Source organism: Nestor notabilis, unplaced genomic scaffold (genome assembly GCF_000696875.1).
Source record: "Nestor notabilis isolate BGI_N333 unplaced genomic scaffold, ASM69687v1 scaffold22255, whole genome shotgun sequence".
NCBI lineage: Eukaryota > Metazoa > Chordata > Aves > Psittaciformes > Psittacidae > Nestor > Nestor notabilis.
Window position 1 is genome coordinate 1 of NW_009928207.1, and position 22,291 is coordinate 22,291.

The 22,291-nt window shown below is 38.3% G+C and overlaps 1 protein-coding gene across 1 annotated transcript in view; it reads left to right on the forward strand.

Annotated features, from left to right (window-relative positions):
- The first annotated feature begins 136 nt into the window (after positions 1-136).
- The window catches only part of TBCE (tubulin folding cofactor E), a 25,783-nt gene continuing 3,628 nt past the window's right edge, over positions 137-22,291 (forward strand). The window contains exons 1-12 of the mRNA XM_010014418.1: positions 137-236; positions 2,147-2,231; positions 11,036-11,224; positions 12,281-12,369; positions 13,056-13,155; positions 15,304-15,406; positions 19,147-19,223; positions 19,461-19,556; positions 20,728-20,792; positions 20,885-20,949; positions 21,404-21,560; positions 22,281-22,291. The exon at positions 22,281-22,291 is cut by the window's right edge and continues 151 nt beyond it. Coding sequence (XP_010012720.1) covers positions 137-236; positions 2,147-2,231; positions 11,036-11,224; positions 12,281-12,369; positions 13,056-13,155; positions 15,304-15,406; positions 19,147-19,223; positions 19,461-19,556; positions 20,728-20,792; positions 20,885-20,949; positions 21,404-21,560; positions 22,281-22,291 — 1,137 coding nt within the window. The remainder of the gene's footprint in view (positions 237-2,146; positions 2,232-11,035; positions 11,225-12,280; positions 12,370-13,055; positions 13,156-15,303; positions 15,407-19,146; positions 19,224-19,460; positions 19,557-20,727; positions 20,793-20,884; positions 20,950-21,403; positions 21,561-22,280) is intronic.

A 22,291-nucleotide genomic window follows, 5' to 3' on the forward strand; every position in this document is an offset into this window, starting at 1 on the left:
TGGAAGGTGTCCCTGCCCATGGCAGGGGGATTGGAACTGGATGAGCTTTAAGGTCCCTCCCAACCCAAACCATTCTGTGGTTCTATGATTCTGTTTCTGCAGGTCTGTGAGTAGCTCTGACTTCGATTTTCCCAGGATGACTGACCGGATGTCTTCTGAGGCACTGGGTCGAAGAGTCTTGTGTGGCACAGAGTATGCAACCGTGCGCTATGTTGGCAGTGTTCCTCCAACAGCAGGTAAGCGTTACAGTAGTCAATCACCTTTACATGTAACGGTTGTTTTCAACATTCTAAGTACGTTGTTCTTAATTAAAATAAAAATAAGTAGAATGTGGGAATATACACATTGGTTGTTTTCCTCATTTTTCCTGTGTTAATATTGCAACTTCTAGGTAAGTTGTTAAGGCTTTTTTTTTTTTTTTTGCGTCAGAGTTGTCACAAGCAGTGTAAGAAGTACTTTTGGTTGAAACTGGTTAAATTTTTTTTCTTGCAGCGTAAGGATCTTAGTGCCTTCCTTTTTCCGTTAGTTTTCATGAGCAGTCTACTCCCTGATCTCTCTGTGCTGGTGTAGTGTGGGAACGAGAGAGACAGGCAGCAGCAGCAGATCAACAGACTAGGCATGCTCCCTTGATAACATGTTCACATCCATGGGGACAAATAAGATGCAGCCCAGCTTGCTGAAAGATCTGACCCATCTGATTGCAAGAGCCCTGTATGTCATCTTTGAAAAATTGTGGTGACAGGATGGGGACATTAAGCATTTTTGGAATGAGGCTAGCCTTGCATACAGTTCTTGAAGAGGCAGGAAGGATGACCAGGGAACTGTAGACTCATCAGGCTTGCTTCAATTCCTGGAAAGATCACGTAGCATATTCTCTTGGAGGCCATTTCCGAGCCTGTGAAGGACAAGGTGGTAGTTTGGAGTACTTGATACTTGTAACAAAGCATGAGTTGTGCTAGGCAAACCTAATTACCTTCTATGATGATAAGACTGGGAATGTGGACAGAGGGAGAATGGGGGTTGTTATATACCTTGTCTTCAGTAAGTCTTTTAACAGTGCCTCATTAAAGGATCTTATTTGAAGCTGGAGAAATACAAGTCAGATGCATGGACTGGTAAGTGGGTTTCAAGTCCGCAGGTCTGTCAAGTGGAAGAGTGGTAATCAATGACTTTATATCTGGTAATGCATGAGTACTACAGAAATAAATGGTGGGGTCTGAAACATATTCATCAGTGTCTCTGATAATGAACAGCATTCACCCTCAGCTGGCTGATGTGACAAAAGGTAGAACTGCAGTGTAGAGCAAGCTTTATGAACTTTGTGTTTGGGCCTAAGAGATTCAAGAAGGATACGTTTCTACAGGTAGAACAAAACAAACCCATGTATCAGTGCAGACTGGGAAGCTCTAGAAACTCATGGGATCTGTTGTAAAGCACTTGAGAGTTAAGGTGGATACTGTCATAAATATGAGCCAACAGTGAGCTCATGTCACAAGCAAGGTACGTGTTGTACTGGATCACCTTAGAATTATCAATATGGCCAACAAATCAAAGGGACCTGTTATTTCCTGTGGGGCAGGAGTTCTTGGTAAGGTTGCACTGGTTTTGGACCATCCCAGTTGAAGAGGGATGTGGATAAACTCCAGAGGATTCAGTTGAGAGCTGCCAAAGCAGTCAACAACATAGACCACATATGTGTGTTTTGGAGAGGCTGAGGAATCTGGGCTTGGTTCATGTGATGCAAAGATTAGGTGGCATCTAATAGCTGCCTGCTGCTGTTTGGCAAACAGTTACAAACATCACAGAGCCAAACTATTATTACTAGTAGTAGATTATGTAATAAGGGACAACAGCCACAAATTGTGGCTGGAAAGGTTCAAATTGGACACCAGGAAAATCTCTTTCTCTACAGAAGTAATGCAGCTGTGGAATAGGCTGTCCAAGTTGACTGGAATCTTTCTCTCCTTGGAGATTTTCAAGATCTGGCTAGGTAAAGACTTACCTGGCTGATTTGTTTTAGAGCTGGTGATAATCTCCCGCTTTGAGAGAGAAGGCTAGGCTAGATGAACTTCAGAGGTTCCTTTCAGCTGTGATTCCTATGGCTATGATGCCATAAATCTGAAAACGTATCTACTGTATTTTTCAGGAATTTGGCTTGGTGTGGAATGGGATGATCCTCAGAGAGGAAAGCATGATGGTACCTATGAAGGAACACAGTATTTCAAGTGCCAGTAAGTTGATTCAGAGTGTTGGTATGTCATGTGTACTGGTACAAGAAGATGGTCACGGGAAGATGCTCTTCTGCGATTTTTAGGGCAAACCCTTTTGTCATCAGTTGACTGATAATATAATAAATCTGAATGCTGTGACTAGCTATGCCATAAAGGCTGTTGCATTGTTATTAATCCAATTACAGGAATTAGAATATGGTAAGTACTTAGAAAATACAAGTTGTGTTTTCAGAGATACGTAATAAAATGTGACTTTTGAACATTATTAGTATTACCTATAGTAGGTTTAGACCTTCTACTTTAGTAAGGAAATCAGTGTGTCCTACATGCCCTTCCTTAGGTCCATGTTAATTGTCTTAAATATAGTCTAGGTTTGGACTTAAGATGACTTGCATGTATCTTGTTAAGGCAAAATACTAAGTTCAGTCGCATTTAATACACGCAAAACAGTGTAGTTTTGTGGGGTTTTTTAAGTATATGCATACATCACACTTAAATGTAAAGATTCAAGCACTTCACATGTTTGAAACTGGGGAATACAGGACTCTAAGGTTGATGCCAACAGCAGCAAGCTGTTGGTTTCCATGAAAGAATATACTGCAGCAGCTAAAAGTTTGTGCATTAAAAACATAGGTGAATGAATTCACAGAAGAAAAGTAATCAATGGCTCTTAAATACTAAGGGCTGCTAGTTCAGCAAGTTCCTGAGCATTGAATTGGTGAAGGATGAGAGAATACTCTGTGGCTGTATCATTAAAATACTTGTCCTGTTGTCATATTTTTCCCAACCATTTTCTATTGACAGCTTTTGGAGGAAGCATGTGGTGTTACATGGATGTTTGTTTTGAGCACTGCCACAGCCAGTCTTAAGTTAATGAGATGAAATGGAGAGATTTTTACATCTTTTTCTGCCTCCTACTTTCCAAGGCTTGTAATAACTGTAAAATGTAGTATAATTGCAGTTTGTTCCTAACTCTTCAAGTGCTCATTCAAGTGAAACAAATCTAATATAAATCAAATCCTGTGACAGTGAGCACTCAGAATCAATAGAAGGCTTTTGAAAATATGAAAGGAAGTGACAAACCAGAAAATAAGTTAAAAGTGGTCTGTGGTCTTGCTTTTGACTTTGGTTTGTTGGAAAAATGTAAGAAGACTCTTCTCTGAAATTAGTTCCTCATGTTAATTGTCTTGAGAAGGCTAAAGCCGTTAATGAGAGGATGAGCAAATCATCGTGGTTTTTTTTTTAATCAAACCCCCCCCCCTTGCATGTAAAACAAAGTCCTAAGAATAGCTGGATGAGGTCAGTCCAAACATATGTCTTGCTTAGTTTCCTCCTTCCTCTGGTATTAGCTAATAGCAGACTGCTGGAGAAGTGTGGAAGAACAAGAAGAGTACATAGTGACAGTTTTCAAGAGTCTCATTAGCTTTGGCTTGTCATGGTTCAAAGATTTTTTTCTTCCAGAGCCAGAGATGGTATATTTGTACATGTACTTTGTTTTGTTCTCAATGGGTGATTCAACAGACAATTTTTTAATGAGAATTTCCTCCAAAATAATAATTAAGAGCATCTAGACACAGCACATGCATTTGCTTACCTTTGAGCATGTGTTTTCAGCTTGTGAAAATGGTGATCATTTCCCCTTTTATGAGTAGATGGGTCTCGTCACTTCCTCCTGTCTCAGTATAGGAATATAATATGGAAGGGACTTAGAACTGTTGCTGTAAAATGTCACATGGAGAAAAAAAAACAGTAAAATTATTTCTGCATGGCTTGTGAAAGAATATACTCCATTATCAGTTCAGATCAAAATTGTTCTCAAGCCAACAAATAGAGCCGATTGGTCTCGAACTGATCCAGCAGGAGAATTTATCCATTAAATAATTTAAAAGTAGTTGTTTTGAAATCTTTTCTGGGAATACTATCTTTTCCCTGTTCCCAAATAGGCATAAACACGGAAAGGGTAGATTACGTTCACTAGTGCAAATCAGAATTCTTAGTCTGTATCTTCTTAAGTTCTGCATTTGTGAAAGGTGGAATCCCTAGAGATCTCATTATCAGCAGATGAGATGGTAAAACAAAGTATGTTCTTTAGAAGAATAAAGAAAAAAAAATCCCACCTGTGAGGACTGGATATTTTTCCCTTTATATATAATAATAATAAAGTAAGGCTTAAGGAGAATAAGTACACTTAAAGCAAGAAAAGAATCAACATTGCTGGATTTTTTTAGCTAAAAAATGGTAAATTATGTTCTTAGAGCAAGCATGTCTTTTGAATGAATGTATTAGCAGAAGCTGCTTCTTAAATGCTTTGAATTTAATTGAAGCAGTTTCCAAGGTGAAGCTAGTTGCATTCTGCTGTAGGAGAAATAATAAAATTAACTGGCTGGCCATTCCAAATCTCTATGGACAGAAGAAGCAATTGAATGTGTGGTGGATATTTTTATGAAACTTGAGTGCTTTATGTTTGTGTGTGCATAATATTTATATGTGTGTGTATAGACTCTTGCTTTTCTAGCAGCTATTAGTGTGCTCACAGGAGATGAGGTCTCAGATAGCGATCTCAATTCTTGTTGTCAGAATCAAATTTTTGAGTAAAGCTGCATATACCCGTAACATTTAAATGTTGTGATCCTTGCACACGTTGTTCTTACAATACGTGTTCTTTGTACTCTGCTTTGTTCCAATCACAGAAAGTCCTTCTGGAGTCTTAAGAGAACAAATAGTACTTCCAGCAGTCAACCATGACTCACAGACATAACTTTCTGTGTGCAGACTAGTTTGTTCATGTACCAATTGTGAAGATGTAGGCAAACTTTAAGTAAAAAATAGTTACTTTATTTTATCAAAAAGGTACTTAAAAAAACCCAAAGCTAAAACCCACAACCTAAAATGTCATGTCTTTATTACTGCTGTTGAGGGGGATTGTGTTTCTTTTTATACTGTATATACATATATAAAAATAATCTTTTTTTTTCACCTCAAGCCTTATCATTAGTATCCTGTACTTACAAGCCAACTTTTCTCACTCCCTGAAGTCTGATAAGCAGAAGCAGCTGATGAAGTAGCTTCTACAGTAAACAAATACGAGAGGACACTTTAAAATTCTTTTTAATGTAATTTTGAATAGAATGCCTTTAAAAATTAATCTTTCAGAGTGACATTTCAAAATGAGATTGTAAGAGGAAAATAAAACTGAATTTGAGATTCTCAATTTCAGAGGATCTTCTTAATCCTTATTTGGTTAAATCAGTAGGTCTGCTTACTTATGTGATCTTCGCAGTAAGCTTTTTGGAAATATGACCTAAACTTTTATGCTCCATGGCAGTATGTTTGTCTGGGTCATATAATATGGTGCTAATTAAACTTCTTAGGAGTATGAGAACCAAAGAACAAAACAGCAGTACCTCAAAATATGCTGACATGGTGAGCATGTTCATCCACTCCGGGTTAGCTAGAAATGGCAATGCATACTCTAATGGCATTTTTGTGATTCCCACTCCCGATAATAAGTTCTTGTTTTCTAATAAGTGAGGAAGCTATTATTTCAGCTGTCAGTTGCAGTAGAGTATCACGTAATTAAAATAAGCTATCTTCTACAGTCCTCCTTCAAGAGAAGTGAGTAATCAATAAAAATAGTGTTAAAATTTAAATACAGCTTTTGAAACATGAGTATGCTTTCAAATAAGTTCATGTCCCACGGACCCATTCACGCAGTTATATGCATGTGCTCCCATGGGAGATGTGAGTTACAAGCACACATACCTCCCCTGGGAATGCGAGTGCCTTAAGCCTCTGGAGGGAGACGTGGGTGCACCAGCTGTTGTGTCTCTGTGGTGCTTCCTGCAGCCTGTTAACATGCATGCTGATAGAAACCACCCCCGAGGCCACACGTGCACACTGAGATGGGGACATATCTGTTGCTCCCAAGGGTGTCTGTCCTTGCTGGGCACAGGCTCACCTCAGCCTTTTGCCAGGTGACCAGGAGGCAGTTCTGTCTGGCCTAGGCAAAGTGGTGCTGCTGGTGGGGTGACTTGAAGGCACCAAGCTAGGTTTTTGCTGCTGCTCTGGTACCCTCTTCTTTCTCCTCACAGTTACAGATGTTCAAGTTTCTTTTATGCATTCAACCAAGCGGAGTCTGTCCATTTTCCCCCATTTAGTCTGGCATAAGAGTCATCTTCCTTAGCCCTTCTCTCAGTCTGTATTCAATTCATGCACAATGTTTACAGTGGCATTGCTATTTTAGCAGCTGTTTTTATCCTCTCTGTTTTGCTGGAGGAGATGCGTGGATTCCCCAGCAGTAGATGACATACTTCTCTGCTTATCTCACAAGATGGGAGTAACATCCTGCTAAGTACTTTGAGTCATAATGGAAAAGAACATGTTCCTACCCACAAAAGAATATGTTTTGTTCTTCCCAGAGGAATCTTGATATTTCAGCAGGTACCGTTACTAAAAGCTGACCATGTTAAATTCTGGTACGTTCCCTCAGGTTTGACTTCCACCACAAGCCAGAGAAATGGAAAGAAGTATAGTAAAGCTTGTTTCTGTGGTATTTTCAGCCTGGCAGAATTGCAATTGCTTCTCAGATCTTTGTAGCCTTTTTTTCCCTCCCTATGTGTTATTAAGTTTTCTTGTATATTTGTGTAGTCCTGAAATGCCAAATTATCCTGGCAAAGGTATTACCTTTGTTTAGTTTTTCCTTCTTCAGTGAGTTTTATAATTTGCGTATGGACATGTTTTTAAATTTACAAATGGCAGTTTTGACTTATCGCATGTTACTGTTTGCATGAAATTTATGTTCCTGCCCGGAAGAAGATCTGTTTATGTTAAATTAGACTACCTGTCCTTCAAGAATGACAAATTCACCTCCAGGAATATCTACTTAAAGCACAAACAAACTCTTAAAATATAGGAAGATGTCAATATCATTTTAGTGTCTGTGAAGAAGTGATTGCCATACAGCAAAGGGACAGTGCACTCCCAAGATGCCTCAAAAGTTCTTTGTTAAGAATTTTTGATTGTTTCACTGTACCCCTCAGAGACTTCTGTTCTTTGCTGTCAGTTGAACAGTGTTGAAATAAAACTGTTGTCCACTGCACTAGCAGAACCTTAAGATAGCATCTGGAACTGCAGATATCTGTCTTCCCTTGCTTTGTGAAAGCTCAGACTCTGCTTTCTTGCTTATTTGATGAGGGTAAACTTGCAATGAACTTCAAGTACTTGCTGATGTTTTCAAAGCTTCTGCTGTGCAGTCAGGAATTTGATACACCATAGCAGATTAGTCTTAAGTGTCACACGTGGTGTTTGATGCTGCAGATACCTTGGACTGTTCTAAAATTTGAAGGGTTTTCTTTACTGCAGTGTGTAGATTCTTCTAAAAGAAGTCTGGTCTGTTGATCACCTTCTGCTAAAAGGAAGAGCCTATCTAGAAAAGACATGCATGGATTCAACTGGCTATTTTTTATGATGCCTTATGAGCTTTGTAGTGCGTGTGCCCCAGTTGTGATTATACTTGCCTTGAGATAATCATTGCAAACAGCTGGTACTGGGCGAAGAAGCCCTTCCATCCACCTTTACTGTCTAGGCTGATAAAGCTGAGATCTCTCCTGTTGGCTCAGAAGCTTGCTTCTGCAGTCACACAGTTCAAGTGTGTAACTGTTGGCAGAACACAGTTTGTGTACTACTGCATTATTCTTCAGGTACCAAAAAGTATATGTGTGTGACATTTCTCTCACATATCAAGAGCCATCATATACCTGTAATGATGAGCAGTGCCACCATTTTGTGTTACATTAGCAAAGAATGATGCCAAATTTCCTTTTATACAGGGAAATGGTTAACCAGTGGAAGGGGATAGCTCATCTAAATTTTAATGAGTATCTTCTAAGGACTCTAGGCATGCTAGCAGATGGGCTGTATCATCTCTTGCTACTGAATTATGAATAGAAAGTGTCCTACAAGCTGACTTCTGAGATTGGGGTCAACCTCTCTATTTTAAAGTCAGTAAGAAGTGTCAGTGTTCGCTAGAGCCAGCTGTTGTCAGAGCCCCACTTGGGCATATTAATATTTTCTGCTTAAGGAATTTGGGGCACATCATCTACCACATCCTTTCTGCACAGTGTATTATTCTGGCTGCAGGACATTTTACATACATGGGAACATGCATGTAAAAAAATCCCTGTTCTCAGACTTCTGAATGATCAGTTTAAGTCAGGTTGATCAGTAGTCTGCAGGTTCTTCCATCTCATGGAAGGCATGCTGGATGACTCTTTGAATTTGGATTTATCTGTATAGTCCCCAGTTATGGCACCTGATTGCTAAAAGGTGTGCTTTTCATTAGTCCAGGTGCAGCATGTTAGTTGTCTGATGTGTACATACATCTTGTACAGTTCATATTCCTTCATATTCCCTAGTGCAAAGATTAATACAGGCAGTGTATTTTAGGGAAAACAAATTACAGGTAAGTGACTTCTCTCCTTGAACACAGAATCATTTTGCCTGGAAATAGATTCCTATTGCAGTCTCCTTTTCTGTCCTTCTCTGTAACAGTTCTTGAAAAAGTAGATCAAAGTAATAGAATGGAGCTGAAAAAGAAACTTAAGCTGTACAATGGACTTCAGTGTACATTAGGTAAGGTAGCATGCATAGTACTTGGAAGTGGTAGGAACAAGAGAGAGAAGCCCTGTGATCCTTGTATGGTTAAAACAAAAAATAAAGGTCTTCAGAGAGAAATGCACCATACTTTCCCTGTACCTTCAAGCGACGTGGGGCAAGGTAGCTAGTTTCCTTTGCAGTTTTTCCTAGGGATAGAGCTGGCTACCACAAAGACAACGAGGAAGGAAGTGCCAATAGAAATGGTGACCTGGGAGGACAGAAATAAGCTCAGTGAACATGGTGATGGAGACACCCAAAGGGCTTGGCTATGCCAGGGATAAATGGCCTGACAGGAGGAAGGCAGATATGGGGGTCTTAGGTTAGCTCTGGTGGGGGGGTTTTGCAGAGAAAGAAAAGTAGCAGAACCTTTGAATGCAGAGGGATGGCAATGACAAATGGGGAGAATGCAGGTGATAGGAAAAAGGACAGGAAATATCAGAATAAACATACTGAATTACAGGTAGACAAGAGTACTAGTTTTCTTTCCAGAGTCCCAAGTAGCATGCTGCACTATCTGCCATTTATGAAGCTGTTTGATTTAGTTAAATGCAAGGGTGATATACGTTGCAGGTAAGAGATGTAGTTAAGATGGTGAAAATACAATTTACTGTTTTAATAACTGGTGTTCAGGAAGAGACCCATAATTTTTACGTTTGAGGAAGTTCAACATTTAAACTAGCCAAATATTTGCAAGCTCTGAAGAACTTCAAAGGATTGAAAGAAAAAACTTAGAAGATTCTGGATTAAAAATGTTGAGAATTGAAAATGCTTATTGAACATGAAAGTGCACACTGGATTTACATTCTCTAAGAGTATGCCTTTCTGCTTGTTTTGTAATCGTTACACTCTAAACTTAGTCAATACAAAACTAGACCGAGAATGTTTTCATAATTAACAATATGTGGTTTCTACCCAGATCCTTTAGGATATGAAAGTACTTAAATAGGCATTAGAAATGTTGATGAATGACACTGGCACAGGAAATTTCCAGTACTTATTTTTTAATAAAAATGTTAAAATATGATGCCTAAGCTATTCCATCTGCTTGTAATAGGTCCATAGGATTCAGGGTCCCTAGTTACTGTTTTTCTGAGATAATTTTCAACTCTGTAGAACTGGTGGTTTATATTATGTTTTGCTAATTAGGCACTTGATGCTTACATGCTGGTTTGGAAAGAGGAGTTTTGTTCACGCAAGCGATATCTTCCTCTTGTGTACTTTCCAACCAGAGTCTGTTCTCAGCTGAAAGGCAGGCAGGTAATCATAGCTACCAATTTTCTTCCTGCTGTTTTCTGGCTGATCTTCCTATCAGATCCTCCATCTGCTCTGTGATACCATTCCCACAACTTGTCTCTGCCAGTTCTTCCTGCATACTGTGTTTCCTTGCTAACTTTGATAGAAATTGTCAAAGCAATTGCATGGCAAGAAATTTTCATTCAGTAAAGTTTATTCAGTGCTCAAGAAAAAACTAAGAAACTTCATAGGACGGTGTAGAACACACATTAGCTGGATAATTCTGTTGAATATTCAGTTTCAACATTGTTACTGAGTTAGTATCAGAAATTTAAAAGATTGAGTTTAAGAGTTCCAGGTGGTACAATTTGCATCTTGTGTCATTTGTGGGGATGGAAGGACAAGGCTGCGTTCTTTCAGAATTACAAGTGAATTATTCAAGTCAAACATAATGAGGCAATGACTATTCTGAGTATCCCTATGGGCCATGGGCTGCGATAAGACTCCAGATGCATTTGTTGTATGATTTAGGTAACTTTGTGCTATTCATCAGTAGAAACTTAATTTTCTGGAAAACCTTATTTTATAGTGAGTTTGGAAATGGCAGAGCAGTTATTTCTAATAGTGGCAATGCCATTGTAATTTTGATACGCAAGTACATTTGGAGATCTGGTGCTGCAGTTCTCGTGGCATCTCACAATGTGAACTAGTCGGGTCAAATATGATCAAAGATACTTTGCACGTCTTACCTGGTCTCAGTAGTGGGGACAGTGATGTCTAAAATTAGCCTGTAGAATTGCCTTTGGACTGCTTTGGTCCCCAGTGTTTAAAAAAACCATAATAATTAGTACTTTCGAGACAAGTCGTTCTTATGATAACTTTTCGTATTTCACCTTTTCCTGGCTGCTCTGTTCTAGGCACCCGAGAGGAGGATCGTTTATCCGGCCAAACAAGGCAAATTTTGGAGTAGATTTTCTTACTGCAGTAAAGAATCGGTACGGGTTGAATGAAGAGCAAGATGCTCAACATGGGACAGAGAATACATTAGTATTTGGGAAGAAGACCGTGGAATTTGTTGGGATGGATTCTATTGCAGAACAACAAAGGCAAGTGTAATATATGAAAATTTCAGAGACACAGCGTTTGATTAGTCAAGTAGTAGTTCAGCTGTAAGGAAAGGAAGCTGGCTGCCTTGCATATAATATGGTCGTATCTCTAAAAGTAAGCTGAAGTGCATTATGATGGAAGAGACAAGAAATCTTCCTATTGTGGCTTCATAATTTACCTGTTTTACAGAGAAGAAACTGGGATTATGTCCTGTTTGAGTACTCACAATCCTCGTTTTGATTTCACAAAGTAGGAGGTGATGATATTTGGGGAGGAATGAATGAGATAAATTATACACATGCATGGTCCTTTTTAAATAGATGTATTTTTTTATTTTCTTCATATTGTACAGTATTATTTAATCTTTGTTTACTCGTATCAGTAATGACTTCGTAACAGAGGAAAAGCAGAAAGTCACTGTACTGTTAATAAAGAAGTCTTTCAGTAAGTTCATGTCATGTTCATTTATCTGGAAGGGTAAGAAAGTAAGTAACTTAATGAAGTGTAATAGATTGCAGTTTTAATGACCTCTAGCAGCAGAGGTATCAGTTCAGTAGGTGGCAGTCTCTTTCTGAGCTGATATTCCACAACTATTTTCCCTTTGTCTTCCAGAACATATAAGCAGTTGAAAATGCTTTTTTTGTTTTTTTTGATAAGTGATACAAAGAATGCCCAAGTCACATAAAGCCTTGCAAAAACTATTGCAAGAAATCTGTTTAACTTGGAGCATCTAGTTAAATTCCAGTTTGAGTAGCTGTATTTTGTCTGATTTATCCGTCTCTCTTTTTCAGTTGGATGAGGGTTGGGTGGCTTTTTGGGGGGTTGGGGCTGTGGTTCAGCCAGACCTACTTTGTAGTAGTAGCGTAAAGGCGAAAAACAGAGAATACGTGTGTTTTCAAGTAAGAAAGACACTGCAATGTAACGATCTGCACATTGCTAATTCTAAAGGAGACTGTGTATGGAAAGGATATTATTTAGTTGTAACAAGCAGGTATTTACATAACGTACCTATTTCTGTTTGAAGATTACTTAACAGAATGTTCCTTCTCATTTAGCCAGCTGAACCAACTGGTAGATATCTCAGTGCATGAGTGTGCAGTGAGCCATGCTGGTCAAAAAGAGGAAATCAGCAGAACCTGTGCTAGTATCCTTTTTTGCTACATTGTGCGATACCACAAAAAAAGTACATATTTTTAGCATTCCAAGTGTTCACTTCAATGAATGATATCTGTATCCTTTTATTAAAAAAATATTTTAAACTGCAGTTTATATTTAGAAGCTTAATGCAATGTTTACAGAGTTAAAAAGTAGATGCCTACAATTTTTGAGAGGGAATGTGAACTGTGGCTAGAAATGGAAATATATCATAAAGGCTTCAACAGTGTTTTGTATGATTATTTTTTTTAATTTGGCTCTAGAATGGATAACCCCATAAAAATATAACTGAGATGTCTTGTAGGCACCAGAGGTTTCCAATATATAATAAATAATGCATTCAGTATACTGTATGTTGTAGCAATATTACAGAAATACAAAGCAGGTATTATTTCTTCATTTATAAGGACTGGTAGGAGTTCCTGCCAGTACAGAAAATAATCCATTTTAGGATTTGTAAAGTTAAGCTCTTTTATAAATCTATAGGCCGTTTCCATATGCAAATCAGATAAAATATGTTGCAATGGTATGTGTTACAATATATAATAGTATTTCTTAGCCCAAACAAGTGCAATCTATTCCTGTTTATTTGATTTAAAACCAAACCCTAATTCTAATTTCTGAAAAAGGAAGTTCAGGTTTGAGATGTTTCTTTTCCTTAATGTGAAATTTCAGATATCAGGCATATAAATCTATCAAAAAATCTGATATCATCTTGGGAGACAGTAACAGCTATTGCTTCTGAAGTTCAAAATTTGGAAACACTTAATGTCAGGTATAAATACTCATATTTGGGTTTCTCTTCCTTTGGGGTAGAGACAAAAAAAGAGGCTTTCAGACACAGTCAGCCTTCTAAAGGTATCTAAATGCCTCAATACTCATGTTAATGGGATATAAGTTTTTAAATACTTGTTTTTAGAATCTTGTCCTTAAGCAACTCATAAATGCACTGTATTTTTCAGAGATTCCTTTTCAAGACTAGATCCCTAGCATTTTAGCATCTATGTAAAACTGAATTCAGGGAAAGTGCTTGGGACAGATGGATGTTGATTGGAGTTTTGTAAAATTAGAAAAATCCTGGTTTTCTGAAAAACAGAGCACAGATTTCATCCATTAAACATTCACAAGAATTTAGACATTTGTCAATATGTTCTACATTACATAAAAATTATGAAATCTGTAAGTGGCTTGTTGGCTAAGGAGCCTGGTTTAAAATGCATTACAGATTTTTACAGGGTGCTGTAGAATTTTACCTAGGTTTACAGCGTCATAAGATGCCCTTATACGCTTCTGTGCCATCTAAGACAATTAATTCTCATGATTTAAAAGCTTAGTTTGCCACAGGGCAGAACTGACTTAACACGTGTATGCATCCACATTGCGCCCATGCAGCGAGCCTGGTTTGCAGTGTGGAGGCCAGCTTCACTGCAGACATGGCCATGCTTGCTGTGTGTGAGTGCAGCAGGTCAGACTCTTTGGGCGCTTACACTTCTAGTGCACACCCACACACTGTACTGGACACGTGCCAGAATAATTTTCTGCTGTTAACTAACACAATGGATTGAAGCCTGTAAATAGGCAGCAAGCCTAAACCACTCATTTTTGAGAATGTTGTAGCTGCAACTTCAGGAAGTTTGTTTTGTTGTCAAGGTTAACATGTAGACTGCTGACTCGTCAAGCAGCTGTTTTGGAGGTTGTACTAGTCATTGAAGACAGCGTCAGGGCTATAAGAGTGAAGGCAGAAACCCAAAATACAACTTTTGGAGTCTTGGAGACTGGTGTTGAGATTAGCAGCTTCCAAAGTCTTCCTTGTGCAATACACACAATGTAGCTGAGACAGTTGAAAGTGATGTAAGCTAAGCTGAAATCAATACCAAGTTTAATTGAAAAATGACCCCAGTTTTCCTATTTGTTCTTATAGTTAATGTGAGAAAAATGTATTTTTAAAATAGTTGTAGGTGTTCCATTTTCTTCTATATTTACCACTGAACAGCTGTTTGCGACCTGGGTGCAATTTGTAAATCTAACTTTGCCTAGAGCAGATGTTGTCCTGGTTTATTGTTATCAGCATGCATGAGAAGAGAATTTTTTCAGGTTTTCATTGCTGAAAAGCGTGGTCTAGATTGAAGGGTTTTCAGAAGTTAATTGTGATAAAACTGAAAAGCAAAATGGGACTGATGCTGGAATGTGATGCTTATGACTACAAACTGAAACAGTTTGAATTTGGTTTTTATTGTTCTGACTTTGTTTACTTTAAACAAGAAAGACCTTGGCAGGTAAGTCTGTTAGTGGCATTTTGTGCAAGCAATGTTGGAAGAAAATAAAAGTGATTAGCCATCCTCCAGCTCTCTAAGAGCTTGTTGAAATGGGGAAATTTAACCCGTAACTATGTAAGTATAACTGTATTGGGAGGTTTTTGTCATCATATGCAGGTAGACCAGACCTTAGGAAAGAAAGAAAAACTTTTGTTCAGGGACGAGTAATGAAAACTAATTTGAGGATTGCAGATTTGAGAATCAAAATTTTAACTATTTTATAAAGATATTTTGCTATTGAGAGTGGATTTTACATCCTTTCTTTTGCTGGGGTCTGGATGGTCTTGTAGGCTCTAAGGTGTTTAAGTCCAAAATCTGACTTTCTTCATTTAATTTTAATGAAAATCATTCTTTTCATACTCAAAACTTAGGGGAGGAGAAGGTGGGAAGGAAGCCACAGAAGAATAAATGGAAGTAGGAAAGTAAGTTAGGAAAGTTTTGAATATAACTGGAGGGATATTTTATAATAATTTAAAATATGTGACACCTTGGCATTGACTTTTTAATTTTGTGTAAATTGTTTCTGTCTTCAATACGTAATTCCATATCAGTGACTTAAATAGATGCAATTATTCATTATGTTAATAACTGTTCTTTTTACACCACAGTGGAAACAAAATGAAATTTCCATCTACATCAACTTCTGTATCCAGTGTATTTTCAAAATTGAGGGTTCTGGCACTTAATCAAACTGGAATAACATGGACAGAGGTAATAACCTTTCCTGGTTTCGTTTGTGTTGTTAGGCTTATGAGGCAAGGAAAGCACCCTAAGCATTTCTGCATTATCTTACTGTACTGAAATGTAAGCATCCTGAGAAAAGGTGCTGTGGCATAACTCTATTAGTTATGCAGTAACTAACATAGTTGGTACATAATGTAGGAAGTTATGTTGGCACAGGAGTCTACTAAGAAATGTTTAACTTCACCTGCATTTGTAAATTGCCAAGTCAAGATAAAGCAGTTGGAGTATAATATAACTTCACCCAAAGGTTTGTGTGAAGATTTTTTGTTTCCTTGTAGTTATTAAAGGTTTATCTGTATTTTAAGCATGTAATAGCACAAATGAAAATGGAAAGAATGTATGTCATTATGACACAAAGTACTTATTTTGGCATCAGTTTGCATCAGCAAGAGATTAGCTTAGTATCTTTGCACGTACTGACCATTCTTAAAATACAAGATGCCTGGTTATATGCAGCACAGATATAGCACAGAATAAACAAAGCTCTGGCTTGTTTCAGGGAAACTTGTAAATTCTTCTTCCGTAATATGATGTCTTACTAAGAATGGTGCCGTTTTTAAGTGTGTTAGCAATGGGCCTGTTTTCAGAGATGGGGCTTATGAAACACATCGGTAGTGCCATGTTACTTACAAGGGCTTTTAAAGTCCAGCCCATTAGTTGGATTTCTCAGGGGCGGATTTTGTGTGTACTTCATTGTGAGGTTACCTGAATTGTCATATTTTTGCTGCTGGCCACTATCCAGTAATAGAGCACTGCCCAAGACTGGCCTTGAGTTAAGTAGAAAGAAACTCCATTCTTTCACTTGCAGCAGGGCTGCTGTATTTTTGTTTTGCATCCATTCACCATGCGCTTACTGGCAGTGGGGCTTACGCTAGGACAATTGATAATCCTTCCATAACAGCAGCAATATCAATGGTGAAGTGATTGGAAGAATGAAGCAGCTGCAAACACTTTAAATGTCATTTAGTGCTTATCAGTGTAAATCTGTGCATTCATTGTGGCGTTTAAAATATTGGCAGCTGCCAGCAGCTCTCCTGAATGCCAGGGTGGCCGAAAGGCTGGTCAGAGCCCTGGCTGCAGACCCCATCAGTGTTCTCTAGGGGTAATAGAGTTTCAGAAAGAAGCCCTGGCTTAGTCAGAGCAGTTTAAAATTATGTAGCACTTGCAATTGGTTGTGAAACTCTGCTCTGACAGTTCATATGCAGGAAAGACATTTTTGATTCAGAAATCATTCTCATAAAGTTGAAATTTGCTTCATTTTTTTCCCTTGTAAGTGGAGAGACATAAGCCTGTGCTTAAACGTGGTGTTGCAGGGCAGTCAGACAAAAGGTAAAAAATAAAGGGACCTACCTAACGCTAACACTCTCTGAACAAGCCACTTGAAAACATTACTGCTTAAGCTGTATGGGGAGTTACTTTGAAAAGTCAACTTTTAAATAGAAAATAATAATGAATATGATCCAGGCAGAAAAAGAAATACAGAGCTTGCCAATGGGAATATAAGTAAAGTCTGAAAATCCTAGAAATGTTTGAATTAAAATGAAAACAATTTCATGGTGAACAGTATTTCAGAATAACTTATTGCCATATATAAAAGTATATGGCATGGGGATAGTTTAAAAAAAGAAGACTTCTAGGCTTTTTTCAGTTGTTCCTCTGTTTTGAAATACTTTTCACAGTAGATTGACATGCTTAACTTCCACAGTTATGCATAACTCCACATTTACATGCCTTGAGCATTGGTTTTCCAAAAAGTTCTTTCATTATGCATATATCTAAATTACGTCAGAGGTTTCTCTTAACATATCAGTAAAAGAGCTTATTAGTGTATAATCATCAATTCATTGGTCAAAACATAATACACGACCTTCAAGGGGGAATGATGTCCTGTAAAATAGCTCACAGTTGCACACCATTGACTTGAAAGTTGAATTAATACATTTTGAGTTTCTTAGAAATGGGTTGTAACAATCATTTGGTTTTGGCAATTTTCTAGTCATTTGGTCAGTCTGCCAAAGTCTTCTGATATTTCAGTTTTGTGCAGTTTTTCTGTTCCATTCATCACAATTCAGGCTTTTGGGGGAGATCCCCCAAAGCTTGTCTGTAGCAAATGTGCACATAAATTCTCTTGACTCTGCAGGCTTCTCTTCATGCTTCCTCATCACTAATAGATAAACTATTTTGGTCTGTCTTGTTGAAATAGGGAAACACTGTCCAAATTAAACAGAGAAGATACTGGTGTTCCCTGCTCTTGCTCTGGAGCAGGAAAACTTGTATCTGAGTTTCTAAGTTTATGTATGTTGCAGATAAGGCGGCAGGATGATGTTTCATATTTTTGGGTGTGAAGCAGTTGAGCCCCAAATCATATCCCACCACTTGAAGAGATCCTAGTGCTAATAGTTTGCACTGTATATATAATCAGACAGTTATACATACATCCAGCTGTGTAACTTCATACAGCTGTAACAGAGAGAGAATGAAGAAGAGAGAGCTGACGAAAGGAAGCTTTTTGGTGTCTAGGGTAGGGGACATTTACAGGAGAATTGGTTAGCTATGCATGTAACAAATTGAATTTGGTTGTCCAGATCTCTGAACTGCACTCCTTTGTAACCTCCTGTAAAAACAAGCTTTAGGTGATTATGCTGTGCCTGTGCATGTCTCTGTTCTTCCATCTCAAAACCTTTGAATCTGCTAGCCAGTTACAAACACGTGGTGAAAAGAAGTGGGGGGCTTAACAATAATTTATTACCTACAAGTTCCAAGAAAATAGGAGGACAGACCCTTATAAGTTCTAACCAAAGGAGAAGCAGGATGAGCTCACACTTAATGTGACTCTGGAGAATACACACAAAAACTTCAGTGAAAAATTAACTTACCATTCACACAAATCTGTAGAAAACCAGTCAGTTCCAGTGCTTATGGAACTCCATTGCCCAAACTGCAACATTTTTGGCACTGTCACAGTTGCATGTGAAACTGGGCTTTATGCCAGCAATTTCTATTGCTTTGTAATGAGTGCTTAGTTTTAAACTGTGTGTTATCTGCTGTAGATAATGTTTGCAAAAATTAAATTTTATAAAATAATATTTTTGTTTAGTGTAACTTAGGACATAAGATTTAAAACAAGTGCATCTTTGTTCAATTTGTGGCCTTTTTGAACTAATTTGTTTTCTTTAGAGTACTTGAAAACTTCAGGATATGTGGTGACTTAATGCAGTTCTTGGGTTTTACTGGTTTCATGTGCTGGCACAGGCTTGTGACAGAGCAGCCTTCAAGCTCTGATTAAGACATTCAAAAAGTCTCTGTCAGACCTGGTGGGATGTGCAGATGTTCCAGAACCGTTAGCAGTCAAGCGTATACTGCCATTTCCTCTCCTCATCATAGGTAAAACCTGGTTGCTCCAACCCTGTTGAATAAACTGGGTTTCCAGGTCACACAGTCTGAGGTAGGGCAGCTGTTGGCCTCAAGTGTGGAACTGTAGGTGCTGTGACTGCAGAACCCCTTTGGTGTCATCTGTGCTGCTGTACTCAGACACAGGGAAGAGCCAGCTGGGCAAAAGGGAGGGCCAGGCAGCCTGTAACACTTGTTTCTCTTGTTTTGGGAGCTATGTCTGGTTCTGAACATGTTCTGAGGAAATCTGCATAAAGTATAAGTTCTGGAATAATTTTTTCCAACTTTTGTTATATTAAATGAAGTTTTGCTCTTAGGTTCTTCTTTGTGCTCCAGGATGGCCAAGACTTGAAGAACTGTACCTTACTTCTAATAATATTATGGTTTTGGAAAGGTAAGATGAGTAATGTATGTCAGTCATTTGTGACTGCTGTACTGCAGTTAAGTAGCAGATACACATTCCTCTGATGGTTACGTTACTGTGACATAATTGTAAAATAAATGATATAAACTTCAAAATATTTATAAATGTACACAATTATTTGCATGCTGTTCCTTAGAAAACAAGTGTTTTCATTTACAAATAGCATTAAATGTTCTGTGTTTGGGTTTTTCTTCCCAACTGTGGCAGGCCTGATAACATCCTGCAGACTCTGAAGTTGTTAGACCTTTCAGACAACCAGTTACTGGATGGAAATCAGCTGCATCTAATAGCACATCTCCCCAGGTAGTTATTAAACAAATCTGCTGGAAATTCTTTGTCCTGGATATTCATCTCCATAGCCATTGTTGACTGAGCATGATAGTGTCGATGTTGCGTGGAAGATTTATGGAATAATGAAATAGAGGCATTTTGCCCTCTTGAGGAGAGTAACTGAATTATTTAATTGAGCTGGTTTAATGTAATCTTATTTTTGTTGTGTAGTAACACATTCTTAAGTGATGTGTCACTAGGTTTTCATCAGGTACTTATGAAACTAAAGTGATTTATCTCATTACTAAGTTCTTTAGATATTAGTATGCACAGGGTTTTATCCAAGATGACAGGACTGTACAGTTTGTGTGGAGTGGCAAAGCAAAGGAGCTATGGAAGTCATTTCATAGGAACAGTTTTCTGACCGTGTCAGCACAGTGCAGGCTCACCAGTAGTGACACAGCCACCTTGGGGTCAACTGAGCCTGCCAAAAGCAGTTGAGCAGTTTGTAAGGAAAGCAAAGCATAGCAGAGTTGGGGGGAGGTAAAAGAGTGTGGTGATAATTCTTCCCTGTCGTTGTTACCTGCTTCTGATTATTAACTATGGGAAAAGTTGCTCTACTGGTATAAGTGAGTGGCATGACTCACCTTTGCAAGTTTCAGTGCTTTTTGGGGGTAGCTTAAAGACTTTGAAAAAGATGTGCTTCGAAACTTAAAAAAAACCCCAAACCCCAAACCAAACAAACCCAACAGTGTAATCCCCGTACTGCATTGGGTAGATGTGTTTCCAGTTTCTCAGAAGAATGTCTGTGCTAACAGCCTTTACACAGATACTCCCAGTTTACTGTACTCTCCATAGCAGCATCCGTATGGTAATTGCAGTTTGAGCTATGATTCCTTGCTTTGGGCTTACTATCCAAGGAAGGGAGGTGTGTGGTCCTGAAGCATTTTGATTACAGCAACTGGAAAGCTGTGAGACTTACACAATAGTTTTGCTAATTTGTTGAATTATTATCTTGCACTGTACTCCAAAATAGCAGCTGTGATTTAGATAGCCACAAGCTGTTTAAATCCAGGAGCCATTCAGAAAGCTTGGAATTATTATAAGTCACTCTCTGGACACTCTGCTGGAGTCTGGGTGCTGCCTGTGAAGCTGCTGTTCATTTGTGCCATGCACAGTAATCACTGTATCTATTAAATTTCAGATTAGAACAGCTAATACTTAGGAACAGCGGAATAGCTTCTATAGACTTTCCCGATGCTGGATTTGGTATGTAGAAGAAATAAGTTATTTACAGCTCTATAATTCTGTTTATTTAAACTTTTCGCTATTGTCTTGTAAATATACTTTTTTTTTCCTAGGATGCAAGACTAAAATGTTTCCTTCACTAAAGTACCTTGCAATAAATGACAATAAAATATCACAGGTAGGTCAAACTGCTGTAGTTTGTCCATACATATGTCTTGGAAAGTAACTTGCAATTTACTTGTTTAAAATTGCTTTGATTGTATCTATGAGATCCTGAGTCAACTACTGGGTACTTTGATCCACACAGAGGCATAATTTAAAAACATTTCTTAATGTCTCAATTAAACATGTTTATGGTAGCTGGTCATATCTCTCTGCTGTATCATAATTCCTCTTGCAGAAGTCTAAGGGTCTAAAATGCTGACTAGTTCCTCATATGTTTACTTATTTTTCCAGTAAGTTAATTGAAGTGCAGTTTTTAACTTAGCTAAATGAACAGGTACTTGGTTCTACTGACCAAAAGACTAGTTTCAGTCATGGTCATTGTACAGGAAAGGTCAGTGTTACTGTGTATTGGTCTGGAATGAAGAATGTTTTATGTTTCCTTAAAAGATTGTTCCCTTCCATTTCAGTGGTCATCTATCAATGAGCTTGATAAACTGCCAAGTCTGCGGTCACTGCAGTGTCACAATAACCCTTTCATGGACACAGAGAAGAACCCAGAGACCCTGAGACAGCTCATTATTGCCAAGATAAGTCAGTTGGAGGTTTTGAACAAGTCTGAGGTACGTGTTATTTCAACAATTTGCATGAGCCTGGGAAAAGCATTAAATCAGTGCCTCAGGACTTGTTTTCAGTTACTTTTAAGGTTACTGTTTGGGTGCAGGAAAAGTGCTGGCTGTTCTATCGCCTAGTCAGCGGGGCACTCCCTAGGGCTTCAAGAGCCAGCCCAATTTGTGAATGCTGCTGACTCAGCACGGACTAGGACAAGACAGAAGGAGGGTGGGTTTTTTCCAAGTGCCTAAGTCATGTTGAAGTTGCAGGACTGTTAACAAAAAACATACATCTGGCAAAAAAAGAAAAAGCAGCATAGATGAGTCTGTTTCAGTGACACTGATACAAGCATTTGCCTTCTGCAGTAGGACAATAGCATTATCTAAACAGAACCAAGCTTTCAGCAAATGTATATCATGAAAGAGAGCAGAAGCAGCATCTCTTCCATAGGTACAGAAAACATCCTTGCGTCATCATGGACAGCAACATCTTTACATGGCATTCATTTATGAATCAGTCAGTACATGGAGGTTGGGTTTGCAAGGTTCTTAATAGCTTTAAAATGTACTGGCTATGTAGAGCAATCAGTACTTGGTGATAGGGTTTGTAAGGTTCTTGGTAGCAATAAAGCATACCACTGACCTAAGTAAGAGCAAGGAGTCAGTGTCATTAATTGGATTTTCTTCTCTGGAAAGTTGTATAATTAAATTATGCACCATTCCTGTGTCAGTACAGATCCCTCCTGC